This window comes from Corylus avellana, chromosome ca9, assembly GCF_901000735.1.
Source record: "Corylus avellana chromosome ca9, CavTom2PMs-1.0".
NCBI classification, from domain to species: domain Eukaryota; kingdom Viridiplantae; phylum Streptophyta; class Magnoliopsida; order Fagales; family Betulaceae; genus Corylus; species Corylus avellana.
In genome coordinates, this window is record NC_081549.1 from 22,814,710 (window position 1) to 22,833,688 (window position 18,979).

The 18,979-nt window shown below is 32.1% G+C and overlaps 3 protein-coding genes across 3 annotated transcripts; all 3 read left to right on the forward strand.

The window, feature by feature from the left end:
• Positions 1 to 4,250: 4,250 nt before the first annotated feature.
• Positions 4,251 to 5,092, forward strand: LOC132192369 (non-specific lipid-transfer protein 1-like). The gene is made up of 2 exons (XM_059607687.1): positions 4,251 to 4,689; positions 4,894 to 5,092. The coding sequence occupies exons 1-2, from the start codon at positions 4,337 to 4,339 to the stop codon at positions 4,901 to 4,903; spliced, it is 363 nt and encodes a 120-aa protein (XP_059463670.1). The 5' UTR covers positions 4,251 to 4,336; the 3' UTR covers positions 4,904 to 5,092.
• A 4,634-nt stretch (positions 5,093 to 9,726) lies between these two features.
• On the forward strand, positions 9,727 to 10,496 carry LOC132192145 (non-specific lipid-transfer protein 1-like). Its single transcript, XM_059607390.1, has 2 exons — positions 9,727 to 10,139; positions 10,280 to 10,496. Exons 1-2 carry the CDS (start codon positions 9,787 to 9,789, stop codon positions 10,287 to 10,289), a joined length of 363 nt encoding a protein of 120 aa, XP_059463373.1. The 5' UTR covers positions 9,727 to 9,786; the 3' UTR covers positions 10,290 to 10,496.
• A 3,684-nt stretch (positions 10,497 to 14,180) lies between these two features.
• On the forward strand, positions 14,181 to 15,044 carry LOC132162096 (non-specific lipid-transfer protein 1-like). Its single transcript, XM_059572345.1, has 2 exons — positions 14,181 to 14,704; positions 14,835 to 15,044. The coding sequence occupies exons 1-2, from the start codon at positions 14,349 to 14,351 to the stop codon at positions 14,842 to 14,844; spliced, it is 366 nt and encodes a 121-aa protein (XP_059428328.1). The 5' UTR covers positions 14,181 to 14,348; the 3' UTR covers positions 14,845 to 15,044.
• Positions 15,045 to 18,979: the final 3,935 nt, after the last annotated feature.

Consider the following 18,979-nt stretch of genomic DNA (forward strand, 5'->3'; position numbering starts at 1 on the left):
TCTAACTTAATTTACACATTTAATAAGTAAACAATATCAAATAATCAATATGCAACTTAATAAACATGAAATGGAGGCTAACGTTTTGAGATTATACCTCATGATTGTGTTGATTCCTCCTTCTTAGCCTCAAGAAACCAAAACAAAATGGCTCCTTTTATACTCTCTCTCAAGAAAGGTTGAGCAAATGAGTTATATGTTAAAGTCTTAATTAATGATTAAATTTATTTATTTCTATTAATTCAAGCTTATGAAGAAAGTAATGATTCAAATGATATTAAAGCTAAAGATCATGTAATCGAACATTGACTCTGTCATTTACATTATATTTCAATTAAATATTTCAAATTTAACACTATAGAGTTTATGGGGTTTTTGTTAGCAAAATCTAGTATTTTATTTTGGATGAATTGATTTCGCATGTTAGTATGACACCAATTGATTAATGTCAGTGATGTGGCATTAATTAATTGAACACCTTTCGGGTAGTGATTGATTGCCCCTTCAAAATTTTGATATTTTCAAGACTCAACTGATGAAATTATTATATATTAATCATATCTTTGATTATTTTACGGCATTTCATTATTTGTTTTGTCCATTTTTATAAGACTATTTTTTGAAACAAGAATGTTACAAATTTGATTCGGATGATTTTAATATTTTCCCTTTGATTATTAAGGTTAATTACATGTTACATAATTAAGGGTTAATTGTTTAGAGTATTACAATAACTCTTTTCTTTTTCCTTGGTGACAGATTTCCCTTGTTGCCTAATGAGAGCCTTCTCTTCCTCTCCTATGAGTAGGAGTACCCAGAGAGGAGGGACAAGGGAAGAAGGAGAAAGTAGCTCCGCCTCTGTCGTTCTCCCCATCTCCTCTTCTCCTTTTTCTTCTTTGCAGGTTGATAGACAAGGCTCATCTTGGATGACAAATTATTTGCTCCCTCCTCCAATCTCTTTGGCCTACTTTCCTCCTCCATTACACGTGTGTTCTACATGCTTCCCCAACAAAAATGGATTTACTTTATTAGCCATTATAATTTATAGGGAGTGGCTCGTGGCCACCTTTTCTGATATGGGAGTGGCTCCACCCATGCTTTTAATTAAGAGCTGGTTGCTAGCCACCTTTTTATTTTTATTTTTTTTAGAAATGACACTACTGTAATGTTGTGTAGTGATGTATCAAAACAGCTCTTGTTTATTATGGATGATTATAAAGTGATAAGTAGATCTATTTGAAAAATAGATATCTTTAAAGTTTTATTTGTTAAAATTAGAAATGAATGGTTAAATTGAAATTGTGTGAAAATTTTGGAAATAATTTATTTTTTTTATTAAAAAAAAGTTAGATAAAATATACTTTACCCTAGTGTTTTTTGAGTGCTATATATATTGTCCCAATAGAATATGAAATGGGAAAAATATATTTTAAAGAAATGTTACGGATAAATAAAATTTTTATATTTAATCCATAGTTTTTTTTATAAATTCAATACATCAGCTTAGCATTTCTCTATATTTTATTATCTAAATTGAATTTAATTGCATCTGTTTTAAATGACTTGACAACCCATTCCTCTTGCGGTCAGTTACTGTTGATTTGATATTGAGTTAATGCTCTGTCTTTTTTATAAAGATTTCCTATAGTAAAATTCTTAAATGATGTAAAAGATAACATAAAAAATGCAAAAAGATAACGTATTATTAATGAGAATTGAATATATTTTTATAAAGTTATAGTATTTTGTATTGGAAATTTTTTTTAAAGAAAAAAGTATTTTAGTTTATAGAAGAAAAAGCCTTATGGAATGATTTTTTTTTTTTTTTTTAGTCTTGATAGTAAATTACCTTTTTAATAGATATAATTTTTCAAGCGGTACTATGCCAAATTGTTTTTTATTTACAAAAAAGGCATAAATTCACATAAATTTAAAATCAACTATTTTTAAAAAATTGTAGAATATCTTATCCTGTCTGCCTTTTTCTTCATTGTAATTTCACGTGGTAGTTTCCAGGTAGATCCAGAATTTGCCAGGTAGGTCTATTATAGGAAGGATAGATTTGACTTCGGGAGAAGAAGGATGTAGAACTTTTCATTTTACACGTTGATATCATGATATGACATCTATCGGGTTCTTTTTTTTTTTTTTTAAATGGCATGCAATATAAAAGTAAAAGTAAAAGTAATTTTTAATGTTCTAAGATTTATTTATGTGTTGTACTTGTATTTGTTTGTACTTGTACTTTATTTTTTTTTTTTTTTGTTAAAAGTACGTAATAAATTATCCTAAAAAAAATATATTGCCAAACTAACCCTCCTCTCTCTCTCTCTCTCTCTCTCTCTCATAATTCACTTTTGTTCTTTCTACCGTCCAATTAATTGAAATTGATGAGCCAAGCACTTCCCCGACAGACGGCACTTAGTTAGAGGCAGCTTAACAGTTTGTGACCACTTGATTCCAAATCACGTCACATGGACTGGTACATTATTTTCAATCACTATTTAAAGGGTCCACCTAAATTTACCGACCCAAGACCTAACCTCCACAATCTAGAAACGACAGAGGAAAATTTTCACCAAAATCTCAGCAGCTTTTCTGATTACAATAAGTACGTGTTTGATGTTTCTAGTGCATGTTACTCCCATCCAACTTTCACAATGGACTAGTCAAAGAAGGTAAAAAAAATATACTATAAGAAACTTTTCATCCTACTAATTCTACCCTTAATTTAATTCCCTAATTAATTTAATTTTTATATATTATTATTAAAAATTTATTATTAATTAAATGATTAAATTTATTATCTTTTGTCAGCTTAATAATTAGAATAAGGGCTCATTTGGAAGTGTGATTTTAATAAATGCAATTTTAAAAATTGCGTTTTTAAAAATTGTGTTTTTAAAATTTCTACTTTTTAAAATCGCATAGACGTTTGGTAAAACATACTAAAAAGTTTTTTTTTTATCAATTGAGTATTTGGATAACATTAGTATATAATTGCGGTTTCATGACCAAATTACAAATAAGGATGAAGAAGACATAGAGGATAAAGAAAAAAAAAAGAAAAGAAGGGTTTTAATATATTTTAGGTGGGTATTCTTGGTATTTTTTTCATTCCCGTTCTAAAAAATGTAACTATTGCGCCAAATATCTTTTTAATAGAAATCGTGATTTTGTTTTAAATTCGCACTTTTTCAAATAAGCATTCTCTAATCAGCTTATGAAAATCGCAGATTTTTTTACGAATTTAAAATTTGCGTTTTTAAAATCGCAATCTCAAACATCCTAAAGTTGCGATTTGATTTAAAATCGCAGATTATTTTTTAAAAAACGCAATCCCAAACGCACCCTAAATAACTTAACAAATAAGGGTATATTGAATTGTTATTTGTAGGATCAATATCTAACTCCAATTTGAGGATAGAGATTCTAAGTGGATTTGTTGTCGGGACTGTTATATGAGTGTAGTTTTGCCTTAAGCCTTAAGAGTAGTCCAGATGATCCTTTGCTTAAACACTGTTAAAAAAAAAAAAAACAATCTAAATTTAATTCTAAGTTTTTTTTATTAAAATAAATTAAATTTAAACCATTAAAAAATTACTGTATAATTTGTTTTTACTGTGCCAAACTGGATTTGGTGAGATCCTGTAATCTTTTACTGGTTGATAGCCTTGAAGGCGCTTCAGTAACTGCATTTAAGAAACTCAACCAAATGTAAAAGCTCTGAGAAGGCAGAAAACAAAGCATTGAACTATTCCAACCACCAACTAATAACTTCCCGATAAATGCTAAAAGTTTAACTTTTTTGCCCAACAAAAGTCCAACTTTTACCTTTTATTTTTTTTCTAAAAAAAACAAAATAAAAAATAGAAAAAATGTCTGAAGCAACCCTATCTATTTTTTTGCCTTTCTTTTATTTAATATTTTTTTAAAAATGAAAAATAGTATTTTTCTTCATAATAATGACATTTTTTTGAAAAAAATGACATTATTATGAAAAAAATGCCAATTTTCATTTTTAAAAAAATACCAAATAAAAGAAAGACAAAAAATAGATAGGGTTGCTTCAAACATTTTTTCCATTTTTTATTTTATTTTATTTTTTAAAATTAAATAAGGCAAAAGTTGGACTTTTGTTGGACAAAAAAGTTGGGTCCCTATCATTCCTCTAACTTCCCTCTCCAATACACGTACACGTGGCATCCATCCATAGAACCACAAATTCTATATAAACACTAGATCTCAACCCCTAGAAACTCACACTCAAAGCAAGCATATTCAAAAGTAAAACAGGCCAGCCTACTACTCCTCGAGTGATATTAACTAAACCACCATGGCCAGCTCCTTCGTCGTTAGGCTTACTTGCGTGGTGCTCGTGTGCATGATGGTTTATGCACCGCTTGCCGACGCTGCCATATCATGTGGGCAGGTTCAAAGCAGCCTGCTCCCTTGCATTACCTACGTTAGGAACAACGGTCAGGGGGCTCCCCCTCCAAGCTGCTGCAGCGGGATCGTCGCCGTCAACAACGGTGCAAAGACCACAACCGACCGCCAGACCGTCTGCGACTGCTTGAAAAAGGCCGCTTCTGCCTTAAGCGGAGTCAATCCTAATATTATTGCTGGCCTCCCTGGCAAGTGCAATGTCAACATTCCTTACAAGATCAGCACCTCCACCAACTGCAAAACGTAAGCTCCCTTATAATCTTGTTTTACAAGTCGTTCATTTAAAACACGAGAAATGATACACAGTAGGATTGCTCAATTTTTTTTTACCTCGTACGGAAACTGAAAGATACAACCAAGTAAAGGAGGGAAGATGTATAGCATTAAAAAGTTTCTGCAAGGAAGTACACTGATTCTTAAATGGGTTTGTTGTTTTTTGTGTTGCAGCATCAAATGAGGTTGATGGAGAAGCAATATTTGAACCACGGGATGTAGTAGCTTGCTAGCATGAGAATAAAATGGGTGTTCTTAGGCGCCCATGCGTACGAGGCTCCTCACGTGGCAGTCATTAATGTCTAGTTGCTTTTGTATTTCATCATGTACTACGCACTTTTGTGCAATAATTAAATATGCTTGAAATTTACTAGCTCTCTGAGTCTCTCTCTCTCTCGTATACATACGTATGTGCTAAGTTCACCATATGGTTGACGTAAAAAAAGAAAGGATAAGATCACCTGAGCACGAAAGTTAAATTCTCACCAAAGTTTGGCAGGTTTAATTTTCTGATTGCGACTGTTTCTGGTGCAATATATTACTCCCATGCAACTCTTTTTCCTAACAAAAAAAGTTTCGTTTGTTTGGAAATGCTTAACCCTTTCACAAAATAATTAAAAAAGACGAATTACAACCAAAAGAAAAATTTTGTATCAAATAGTATTAAAATATTAATTAAATACTTTTAGTAAAAGACTCCAGGTTGGTGCTAACTAAGAGAGAGATACAAATTGCTGAAGAAAATGAATTCTTCTCCGACTACAAGTTCATAGCCCAGCATTAATGACCACTTGTCTCGGTGAAAACTGAAAAGCTTAATTTCTTCTCTCTTAGCTAAACAAAATCCTCCGTCGTATATATCTCACCTAGGTTTGGCTCTTCTCTCCTCTCCACCTGACACACCTCATGTATTTCGCCTCCCCACCTCCTTTAGCTACCTCTTTTTTTCTTCTTCTTCTTCTCTAGTTTTTCTAATCTTTTGTTTGGGTTATTAGAGTTTAGATTTACAGTATAAACCCACAACATCCACCACCCACCAGTGCCTCCTCCTCCTCCATTGTCAGCCTCCGCTCAACCATCCACCAAATGCCGCCGTTTCTTTTGGTCTCTTGCAACATATCTCTTCCATCACAGCCCTTTTGGCTCTTATTTGTGAAGCCCTTTTAGTCGACCAGAATTTTCAGATCTAGATGTGAATCTTAAAAATATTCGATCATTATGATTTTCTATCTCACTGCCTCAAATGATGTCTCCTCTGCCTCTGTACATCTACTTCTTAATCTCTCCCGCTATAAGTTGGACATGAGCTAATTAATTAGTTAAAAATAGTTTCTTTTGTTGATATCCATCCACATTGTCCACTATTGGCCTCTTCAACCAACTTCACTAACATATTTTTTCGATTATATTGTCCGCCTTCAATGATCCTCTCCATAGCTATGGCCAGATTGTTGTCAAGATTATTTATATCTTTTGCATTTTGGGTTCATTAATTTTCTGTGTTTTGCGTCTATGATGTTTGTTTGTACTAGTTCTTACTCGTCTATTAAGGTACGAAAAGAATTTGATTAGGGACTCACCAGAGACATATGGCTTTCAAGTCTCGTATGTGTCAGCGTTCATAATTTTTTATCCTTATAAACTTTTGGAATATGTGATGAGTTAACATTATATCATAATAAAGATCTTGATGTCGTAAAATGATTCTAATATTTCACCCCCTCAATTCAGGAATTATTTCATATGTGCATGGACGGAACCAAAGAGTTTGATTGGGAGGCCGAGATATATGAAAGAGAAGGGAAAGTAGAGGAGAGGGGAGTGGGTTACCGTAAAGAAAATAAAAGAGGGGAAGTGGACCAAAATTTTTTTGGGGCAGGAGAGGGGCCAATTGGCTTAATTTTATTTTATTTTATTTTTATGAGGAATTGGGGGGCCAAAAACATTTTTAGTCAGCGGCCAATGGGCTATAAATATATATATATTTTTACTGCCTAAAATATTTCTTCTAAGAAATGGCGGGAGGCCATGGCTTACCCCAGTCCCCCCTAATTCCGTCACTGCATATGTGATGGCATGGAGCCTCATTTATTAATGAAAAATGTCATAATATTAATTAAATTATTAAATTTATCATTTTTTATTAACTTAAACTTTGCGTTAATGGTGATGTAAGAAATAAGAGTAAAATTCATATTTATTTATCTGATCATTTAATCCAATCTTATTACATTATGGATATGTAAAATTTAACTTTTGGTAGTTGAATTCCGTCTCTGATTAGATCCTGAAATCTTTACTTGTTGATAGCCTTAGGCTTGAAGGCACTTTTATAAGAGCACTAGCAATAACTTTCTTTTGATTTTTCTTAAATTTAAATAACAAAATTACTTTTTACCTCCCTGACTATCAACATACACTTCACAATACCTTTCTTATCTTTTCCTATATTATTAAAATATTTCCTTACAAAATACAAGTTTCATACCTATTCAGCTATTCTCCAATTTTTTACAAAATTCCAACACAATCCCTAATGAAAGACAAAAAGATGAAAGAGAATATAAAAATATATAAATGTTTATATTAAAATAATGTATAGAGAAGCTATTTTGGTTCCCTACACATTAGGTAGCACTGTAGCACTTCTAATCTTTATAGAACACAACAAAAATTCAAGGGTTTTGTGACTCACATATAATGACTTTTTGGCCCAAAAATGTCATTACATGGTTTGTAACGTTTAAATAGTGATTTTTCAAAAAGGCAAAAAAGTGTGTAGACAAGAAAATGGGATAGTGTCGTTTGAACGGTGAAAACGACACTATGTGGTGCCATTTTCAGCAAAACCCGTTTGAATAGTGCACGTCCCCTTCGAAAATGTACCGTTTTGCACTATTCAAACGTCACTACCCTTTAAAAATTATTAAAAAAAAAATGTTTTTTACCAAAATAATATATATATATATATATATATATTTGAAAATATTTAATTTTTTTCAAATAAAATTTGAATTAAAAAATTTAGAGGCCCATGTTGGGAGTGGGCCACCCCCAGCCTTGAGGGTGGCCCACGAGCCATGCCTTCCCCACATGCCGGCAGTCACCTAAAAACTTATTTTAGAAAGAAAAACTTAAGTGTGTTGGGTGAAAGTGAAATTTTTTTTGAAGTTTTTGAGTGTAGACTATGGGTGGTTGTTTTAAATGTAAAAATATTGGGTGCCAATATTTTTAAATTTTGATATGTTTTACTGTTATAATGTCACTATAATTTACACGCGATTAGTGATGTGTTAATAGCAACTAATATTCATGAGTCACTATCGCGTGTGATTAGTGATGTTTAAACAATTAAAAAGTTACAATTTAATAACATTTTCTAAAAATGTCACTATTCAAAGTCATTAAACCCTTGAATTTTTGTAGTGAAAGCTCCTGCATGTGACTTTTGTGGGTTTTTTTTTTTTTTTTTAGAGATTTTATATATATATATATATATATATATATATATATATATATAGGAAAAGAAATAAGTTATAAGGTGTTTCTTATCCTCTAAGTGCATTTATGTGGCGTTTGGTTAAGGAGATCTCATATTTCTTTTAGCATCCACATTTTTAGAAATGTGATGCATGAGAATTTGAATTCTCGGGAATTGAATGTGACTTACCCACTTTTGGAAATTATTAGAAATTTAATAATATTTCCGAGAATATGAGATTCTCATATTTAGTTTATTCTTAAGTACCCTATATGAATTATTTATACTAATTGTCAAAATATCCTTATATTTCTCTCAAGATGTTGTTTGTCACAAAAGGATGTAAAATTGAGGTTCAATATAGTACTATATGTGTTTTTTTTTGTTAATTTTAGAGCAAACAATAAACTTAGCGCCCAAGATGAATGTTATAAGCATGCATTCTAATAAACGATTTCAATCTATGCGACAAAAAATTTCAACAAACACAACGCATTGAAGATCACCAAGCAGAAATATACACCCACATTTGCAAGAAATAGTTTCTAGCAAACCAAACAGAACTTACAGAAAAACATTTAATAGTGGGAACGATTGAAAAGGACGCAAAGCACCAAATCACTGATAAGCAAGAGTAGAGGAAAAAAAAAAAAAAACTTAACAGCGCAATCATTTGTTCATTTTCTTGGTTGAAATAATTATTACCCCCTAATTAATCAGTAGGAACCCAACTTTACTAGACCAAATTTATAAATAAAATAATTGGCACAAAAACAAAAAAGCAAGCTTACTGAGAAAGCAAACTTATGAGTGGTCATGCCAAGAACAATTTATTAGAGAAGGGAAAATAGTGGGGACAATAGCAAAAAAGCAAAGCTTACGAAAAAACAGGTTTGAGGATTAAGAAAGCTTAAGGATTACGAGGACGATTAGCACACTTATAAAAAATGATAAAGTAAGGGTAGTTTTGTTCATTTAAGGTAAAAAAAAACTTTCTTAGATGAGAATTAATCTCCATTCTCATCTCTCTACACGGAATTCACATTTCAAACTCTCTCGATATGAGAATTTACATTTCGTACAAACGAAGGTTCGGACAATCGAAATAGAGAAATGTTATTAGTACAAATTTTTTTTTACCGAGAGAAAAGTGTTAAAATGATGTGAAATTTATTCATTAATATTCGTTAATCGTTTCTGATAAATAAACCTCACATCATTTTAATATTCATCTCTTAATTAATAAAAGAATAAGAGATGAATATCAAATAACTTCTCATCCAAATAACTTAAATACAACTAAACAGACTAATTTTTTAATATTTTTAAGAGCCCAAAAAATTATCCTAACTAAACGTCATTAATTAAGGGACTCTCAACCATATGTAAACAAAGCGTGGGAATGCAGATGAGCTGAGTCAACCAAAGCATTGAATTATTCCAACTACCAACCAATTACTAACTTCAATTCACTCTCCAATCCAACCACAAATTGTTTCTATATAAACACCAGATCTAGGTGCTAAGTTACTCAAGCACTGATCAAATTAAAGACACAGGCACAGCCCAAGTATTTCATAATAGTCATGGCTAGCTCCATCGTCCTTAGGATTACTTGCATGGTTCTCATCTCCATGATGGTTTCTGCACCGCTCGCCCACGCTGCCATATCATGTGGCTCGGTTACTGGCAACTTGGTGGCTTGCATAACCTACGTCAGGAATCCGGGTAGTGGGCCCGTCCCTCCAGCCTGCTGCAAAGGGATTTCTGCCATCAACAGTGCCGCCAAGACCACCCCCGACCGCCAGGCCGTCTGCGAGTGCTTGAAGAAAGCCGCTGGCGCCGTCTCCAGTGTCAACCCTGCTATTATTGCTGGCCTCCCCGGCAAGTGTGGAGTTAACGTTCCTTACAAGATCAGCACCTCCACCAACTGCAAAACGTAAGCTCCTATTCATATATATATATAATGTTTTTATGTTTTTTATAAGAATGTTTTACGACAAAAATTATTACAAACGGAGCGAAATTTGTAGTTCAGTTCTAATTTTTTCTTAAAATTCGTTTGTTTTTGTGTTGCAGCGTCAAATGAGGTCAACGGAGAAGCAATAATCAGCCACGGGATGTACTAGTAGTAATTTGATAGCATGAGAATAAAATGGGTGTTAGGCCCATACCTACGTGGCTCCTTACGTGGGAGTCGTTTATGTTTCGTTTGCTGTCGTATTTCATCATGTACTGTACTGGACACGTTTATGCAGTAGATATGCTAAATAAATATTAATACTACTTCTCTCTCTCTCTCTATTTTTCTGCTATTAATTAATAAGTAATAAAAGACTTGTAGATGTGATTGTCGTTTTAAATCGTTGTCGGTGAACGTATTTGTCTACTCCAGATCTAATTAAATGTGACGAAAGAAATCAAGGATGTGACAGTTAAACACTAGCAAGGCTAAAAATCATATTTTAATACCATAAATTATATCACAATATGGCCAGTTGCTACTGTAAATTTGTAACTCAACAAATGCATATATAAATTAATTAAAAAATCAATCTAAATAGTAAAGAGTGGATAAAAGAAATAATTTAAATGGAATATTGACATTGGATCATTAAAATAAGAAATGAGATGTAAATAATTTGAAAAAATTGATAGTTAAAATAGAAAATAATTAATTAATTAATTTTTTAACTATAAGTAAGTAAGTAAGTAAGTAAAGTTATTTTCACAAAAATAATAAGAAGAATAAAAATTTAGATGTGGGCATCTTTGAAAAGGGTCCCTCATGGTGATCGCAAATAATTTCTGAAAATAGTGTAATTAGTAAGATGTGAACTAAGGAGGAATTGGTGAGGGAACTTTCTCGACTCTACTGCATTATTGTGACAAGTTTTTCTCACCAAATCAGAGCCATTGAAGGAAAGGAAAAATAAAAATAAAAAGAGTGAGTTGTCGTGAAGGGTGCATTTCAATCCAGTAGTATGTGAGAGCGTGCATGTTTCCATTATTATTGTGTACTTTGTACTGATCCCTGTCATTTATGAATCAATGGGTTCCACTAGTCCATTGTTGCTAGTGATGATAGGGAGAACACGTAACCCCGTGTTTTTTAATATTAAAATAATATATTTTTTAATTTTTTAATTATATATATACATATATATATATATTAATAAATACGGGTGTACGCATCACGTCCGTGTTTTCTCTATCATCACTTCTAATGCTGCAGATGTGAAGGTATAAGGATTGGACTGAAGCCAAAAATTTAAAAGATTTATCTCAAAATTAACTCTAATATTTTTACTTTTTATATTACATTAATAATTTTTATTATTATTTAAATAAAAAAATCACAAAAAATATATATATATATATATATTTTAACAATTTTTTTTTTCTCACGTCAATAAAATTTATTACAGTTTCAATTCACTCTTTTTTTAAGCCCTTTTTCAAACACACCCATACTTTCCCTTCTTTTTTTTTTTTTTTAGGGCATTATGTGGTTGGAATTGTAATTACATTAATTGACCGGCCTCCAAAGGACACCCCACTCTCTCATTGAAAGTATATACCTAGCATAGGTTGGTTCTCCAGCGAAAAAAAAATCAATTGAAAAGTAATTCGATTTATCACTTCTTCTTTTTTATGCCTATGTGGCAGTCTTACAAATTTACAATTAAAAAATTAACCTCTACACACTAAATGCCAAAGACGCACCAAATAGATATTGAGCATATAGGAATGATGAGGGACGGGTGATCTATAGCATTTTTCAAGCCAATTCTCATTATCAACATTAATGGTGTTGGTTTAGTACCCTAATAAAATTTTCAAAGTGGTTTGGCGTATATTAAGGTGAGAGTTCCAACTCTTGGAATGTGAATTTTTTATCGTATTAGTATAGATACCTTAGAGCATTCATAATAGGCTCTTCAAATGAAAGTTAAATTTAAAAAGAAAAATTCATTTTTTCAAATTTAAAGAGTTACTTTTCAAAGTAATAAAACATCAAATTTTTTATACATTTCTCTACTTTAGTTAAATATTATTATTTTTATTAGTTTTGAACCAACTAAGAGAAAGGATAGTAAAAAATAAGCATAAAAAATTATATAACTTTAGCTTTTTAGCTCTTGAAATATAGGAAGCATGAATGACAATAGTTAAATATAAATTAAATAAGGGAGCTTGTTAAATGAGTATTTTCATGAGTTTTTATTAGGTTTGTTGGGAAAAACTTAATATAGAGAGCCCATTGCATGTGAATGCTCTTAAATCTCACTCATGCTCTGATGAGGTTGAGTCAGACTTGAGGAAGTATCTAGGTTCTTGGCAAACAAATGCTACTACTATAGTCCTGATCAGGTAAAATAAACCAATTTCCTTTGCACCAAATGGTATGGAAAATCATGTTACATATTCTTCTAAAAAATGTAATGAATAGCTATTTTCCAAATAATGTAATGGCCTAATTTTTTTTACAAAATAAACAAATCATTCATTGAGTTGTCATCGGCAACCATCAGCCGCCATCTTTGAGATCCCTTTGCTGTCATTGACCACTGTCACCAACCGTTGTCTCTAGTAGCTCCCTGTCATCATCGACCACCCCAAGGGAGTGGTCAGGCACCCATGGTGCACTTATAAATGATTAAATTATTTAACTTGTGATTCCGAAACAAATATTATAACCCAAATGACTATAGAATAAGCACTCAAAAAATAACCACTAAAAGTCCCAAATCAAATTGAGTTTCTAGCGATCTAGAATATGGAGGAAGACTAAATAAATAAGGTATTTTAAGGGGGACACAAATATTATTTTGAGGGGACAAAAGTATCATTTTGGGAGGACAAATTTATAAAATAGGAATAGTTGAAGACAAATTTTGAAAATTTTTGGGGAACATTCGCCCCTCACACCCCAAGGCCTGGGTCTGCCTCTGGGTATACATGCAGACAAATATTAAGCACCTGCATCCGTTATCTGCTATCCGCAACTATTTACTATTCATACATGTGGATGCAGATGAGATTAGCAAAAAACACTATCCACATATGCAGATACGGTTAACAAAAACCATTATTCGCATATGCGGATGCCAATGCGAATAACAGTTTTAGAGTATACAGATGCGGTTCCGCATACCTTTTATATCTATATATATATATATATATATATATATATATATAATTTAATAAATTCACCAAAATAACGTTGTTTTGGTTAGGTATAGGTTATGTTCACATTTATTTTCAAAAGTAATGTGAAATCAATATATTTTCTAAATATTGTGGCTTAAAAAAACATTAAACAAGCTCAAAACAGTAAAAATGGGCTCAAATTATTTTCAATATCATTTAAAATAGGCCCGGATAAAGACCCAAAGAATGCCAAAAAAAAAGAAAAAAGAGACTAAAATAGGCACAAAAGGCTAGCCTATTACTTAATATATGGATAGTAAATAATAACATGATACCGAATGCATATATTTAAAAGGGATATTCCCAATTTACGGATGCAATTGCGAACATTCCAAATAATCACACCCACACGTTACACGTACAACCGAAACCAAGTAGGCCTGGACAAGTCAATAGCCTAGCAGCCATTAACCTCTTCTCTCGGTGAAAAGCCTTCTTTTCGCTGAGCGAAACAAAATCCTCCGCCATAACTCATTTAGGTTTTGCTCTTCCCCCCCGACAAACCTCGTGTACTCCTCCTCCTCCCGATCTCCTTTATACTTCCTCCTTTTTCTTTTTCTTTTTTCTTGTTTTCGAGTTTTTATAATCTTTTGTTGGGGTTATTAGAAAAAAGGAAACTTATGATTACTCACGCGAACAACCAAATGGACGGTGAGATGAATCCTATAGATTTGAGAGATTATCATAATTAACCAAAGGTCATTAAGGGACTCAGCCATGCATATGTAAATTAAGCAAGCGTGGGAATGCAGATGAGTTGAGTCAAACAAAGGATTAATGAATTAATATTACAACTACCAGATCTAGTTAAATTCCCTAGACTCTCCAATCCAACTAATTAAGTTACTAATTAACCAACCACTAATTCTTTCTATATAAACACCAGATGATCTAGTTCTAAATTTAATCAAGCGCTCCAAATTAAGCATCGATCATGGCTAGCTCCATCATCCTCATCAGGCTTACTTGCATGGTGCTCATGTGCATGATGGTATGTGCACCACTTGCTCAGGCTTCCATATCATGTAACCAGGTTGTCGGCAGCCTGGCGTCCTGCATAACCTACGTTAAGAGTAATGGTAGTGGGGCCGTCCCTTCAGCCTGCTGCAAAGGGATTTCTTCCCTCAGTAGTTCCGCCAAGACCACCGCCGACCGCCGGGCCGCCTGCGATTGCTTGAAGAAAGCCGCTGGCGCCATCGCCGGTGTCAACCGTTCTCTTATTGCTGGCCTCCCTGCCAAGTGTAATGTTAGAATTCCTTACAAGATCAGCACCTCCACCAACTGCAAAACGTAAGCTCCTATTTATATATATAATGTTTTTATGTTTTTTATAAGAATGTTTTACGACAAAAAGTTTAACAAACAGAGTGTTTATAATTAACGTACTGATTTTTGAAATTCGTTTGTTTTTGTGTTGCAGCATCAAATGAGGTCGATGAAGAAGCAATAGTCAGCCACGTGCGGGATGTAGTAGTTAGCTACTAGCTAGCAGGAGAATAAAATGGTTGTTGGGCCCATACCTACGTGGCTCCTCACGTGGGAGTCGTTTATGTTTCGTTTGCTGTCGTATTTCATCATGTACTGTACTGGACACGTTTATGCTAAAATAAATTAATACTACTTCTCTCTCTCTCTCTCTCTCTCTTTGTTTTTCAGTTATTAATACGTAGTTTCAAATTTTCAATCGGACGCCGACACGTATTACTGATAGTTCTATACGTGGGGGTGATTGTCGTTTTTAAGTCGTTGTCGGTGAACGTTACGTGTTTTGTCTTCTCCAGATCTAATTAAATGTGACCAAAGAAATAAAGGATGTGACAGTGGAACCAAAGCATTGAAGCAACTAAGCAAGGCTAAAAAAATCATATTTTAATACCATAAAATTATATCACAATATGGATAGCTGTTTAATGTAAATTTGTAACCCAACAAATGCATATATAAATTAATAAAAAAATCAATCTAAATATTAAAAAATAGATAAAAGAAATCTTTTTTAAATGGAATATTGACATTGGATAGTTAAATTATAAAGTAAAAAAATTGATAATTAAAATTTTAAAAAAATATATTTTTTTTTTATTTAGTGAGCCGGATGTTATAAAATAAAGAAAAAATCTTTTCAGAAAAGAAAATTAAGTTGGTTTTCAAGCAAAGTGTGATCATCCTATAAAATTTATTATTTTAAAAAATATATTGCTATCTTACAAGACGTGACACATAAGTAAAGAAATGTGTTACCATCTATTATTAGGCGTATTTTCTCTTTTCTGGCAAGTTGTTGTGAAGGGTGATTTCAATCCAGTATGTGAGGCCATGTTTCCATTATTATTGTGTACGTGCATTGTACTGATCCCTACCACTTACGAATAAATGGGTTCCACTAGCTCAAGAAAAATTAAATAAATATATAAATAAAACACCCCACTAGGCACTAGTCCAATTTAATAAGTACATCTACACAATTAACTATGTAATAATCAATTCAAACTATAAAATAAACCATCTCTATTTTATTTGAAATATAGTAAAATTGACAGGGACATAAGCTGCTCAAATTTTAATGGTAACACTATTAAACTTCTTATATATAATAATAATAATAATAATAATAATAAAACAAATTGTTATTGTGAGACTCCATGTTTGAATTGGTGTCTTAACAACCAGATTTTGAGTTGCACTTGTAATTGCAGATAAAGTCATAGTCATAGTCCCACATCATTTTCATCTCATTTATTTATTTTTATAAATTTATTATTGCATTTTTGAGACCCACTAAAATAGATAAAAATATGATATAATTTTAATAATTTATAATTGAAAATACTTTTGGAATTGGAAACAGGTCCTGGGTTCATTGTATTTAGAGGGGTATAGTTGTCTGCCCCATAAATACACTAAATGAACCTGCTCCTTGCAAGCAAGTTTGGTGTTAGGTCCGGGCCAGGGGTGTCAAATCAAACCATAAATGCAGCGATGAAATTATTGGGTCCAATGACCGGCCTAGTCACAATTCACTGCGCCTAACCATTCACATTTGTCGGTTAAAAAACAAATATTTTAACTAGTACTGTATTAAAAAAATAATAAAAAACCGAAAAATTGGTTAGCTTATCTCAGCAAATTTACTTAGTATTGTAGCTCAATAATACATTATAAAAACTAATAAGTACATCAATTTGATTCTCAAATCTTTAAGAATAATGAAAATAGATAATAAATAAAATTTAATATTTTAAATAAAATTTAAAAACTGATAGCTAAAATTAAAAAAAATATATAAATATTTAATGAACCGGATGTAAATGCTTTTAAACTTTTAGTGTTATGTATATTTACATCTCAATAAAAAAGAAAAAAAAGAAATAGCCGTGCCATCGGGGCGGAACCATCCCTGTGCTCCAAGCCAAACGGTGGTTCCCAATTTTTTATTATTTTTTTTTAAATATACTTTTTAAAATTAACTTTTGTTCCCTCATTTTTTATTTTTTATTTTTAAAATTTGGTTCCCCCCAATCTAAACATTCTAGTTTTGCCCTTAATTTGGGCCTAACTTTGTTTGTTTCAAGTGAATGTTCGACATGCATAATCACTGTATTAATAAAAAACACAAATAATTTTTTTAAAATTGTTTCGTAATGCATTTATCTTTGTAAATATATGTAAGATCTGCGAAGATTGAAAAGACATCTTTCAATTGTTCAAAAAAAAGGTATGTTGATAGAGAAACAAAATGAGTTTTATCCCCAGTCCTGGGTTCCTAATTGCTTGGGCGTTAGAGCATCTAAGAAGTTCAAGTTCGTAGGCATTATTTTGGAGGGTAATTCATTGGAGGTTATCAATGCTTTTAAAGAAGATGGTCCAAGGTGGATCAGATACCGACAAATTGTGGAGGATATTAAAGAAGTTTTAAAGTTCATTCATGGTTGCCGGATCTAGCATATCAAAAGAGAAGCTAATTTTGCGGCAAATGGGCTAGGAAAGTTTAAGGTCAATCAAATTATGAATAAGGTATGAATAGAAGAAATTTCTTTGTGTATCTACCATATTGTATTTCTAGAGCATTGTATTCTTGTTGTTTAGAGCTGTAATGCTTTGAATATTTTTTTATGAATGAATGAACAAGGTAATTATTTTCAAAAAATAAGTTCCAGTACATTAAGCGTGGTCCCTACAAGGTAGGTTAATCAAATGGAGATTACGTCTCATGAAGTGGTAATCACTAGATCGAATTATTTTTTTTATTTTTTTATTTTGATCTGCTTGTGTGAACATGTCAAAATTTTTTTTTTTTTTAAAAAAAAGGTGCGAGAAACTTTAGAGAATGAGACAAAGCATTTAATTAAAGTCGGCCAACTACAGCCTAACATCGTCCTTATGCCCCATATAAACTTGATTTCCACTCACACGCCCAATTCTTCCTTGATCCACATATAAGCAATATGTTTATCCCCCACTATATTTTCTTTTAAATGAGAAAATATGTTATGACTTTTCTTTGTTTTATGTGATTTTGACGTTTGATTCTTGGATTTTAATTTTAAGAATTTCTATCTATTTTTTTTTTTTTCAAATAAATAAAAATGGACAAAAATATAATTATGTTGCTCATATTAAAAATGTAAACAAATAAAAATAAAACAACAACAAAAAAAAAAATATCACCCCATTTATTGTTGACTATGACTCGTGACCCCTTAGTCGACCCTCTATTTAGGAATGGCTACGTGCCACTAATAAGAATTCCTTACAATTAATGAGTTCGGCACTTTAGGCTGCTAAAGGGTAGGAGGGCCCTACGATTTTTTTATGTAGAGTTGTCCTAATTGCATGCAACTCAAATAATTAATTGTAGAAAATCTCAATTTACGATGCCTGCCTTTCCAACAGGGGAAGCGCAGCCTACAGATGGGTGGCTCACAATCACCCTAGTCTAGGTTTCTATTTTTTTTTTTTTTTAATATTAATAAATAAAGCATATGAATTTCACATGGTAAAGGGACATTTAACAAATTAATAAACTGTACGGAAAGCAAAAAAACTGTACGAAACGAAATTTTTTCTGAATATAAGCCGGATAGGACCCAGAAAGAATGGGCTGGAGCATGCAATGCATCACCAAGCTGGTGGACTCTAGCTGCTTTAATGGGGCTTTCCGGTTGTGCGGATTAGCTGGCCCAAAAGCATGGGCTTCATCCTATGGGCCGGTGAGGATTGGATGACCTTATATGTGTTTTGGGCTTCGGCCCCTCTGCCTAAAACAAATGGAAAATTAAAGAAAATTATTTAAATTATTTAGACCTAGATCACCATTAAAATGCTAATAGAAGGCAAACAGAGAGAGTTATTTGATAATGGTGCAAATCATTGAGAGCGATTTGATAAATTTTAAGTGTTAAGGAACAATTTGATAAAGGTAAAACCTAGGGCCATTGTAGCTTTTTTCCTTAAAAATAAAATAAAATTATCCAATAAATTAATTACAAAAATACCTTCTTCTTTTTTTTGAAAAGAAAAGAAAATGGTTAATGAATAAATTCAAATCGTTTTTATTTTATTTTA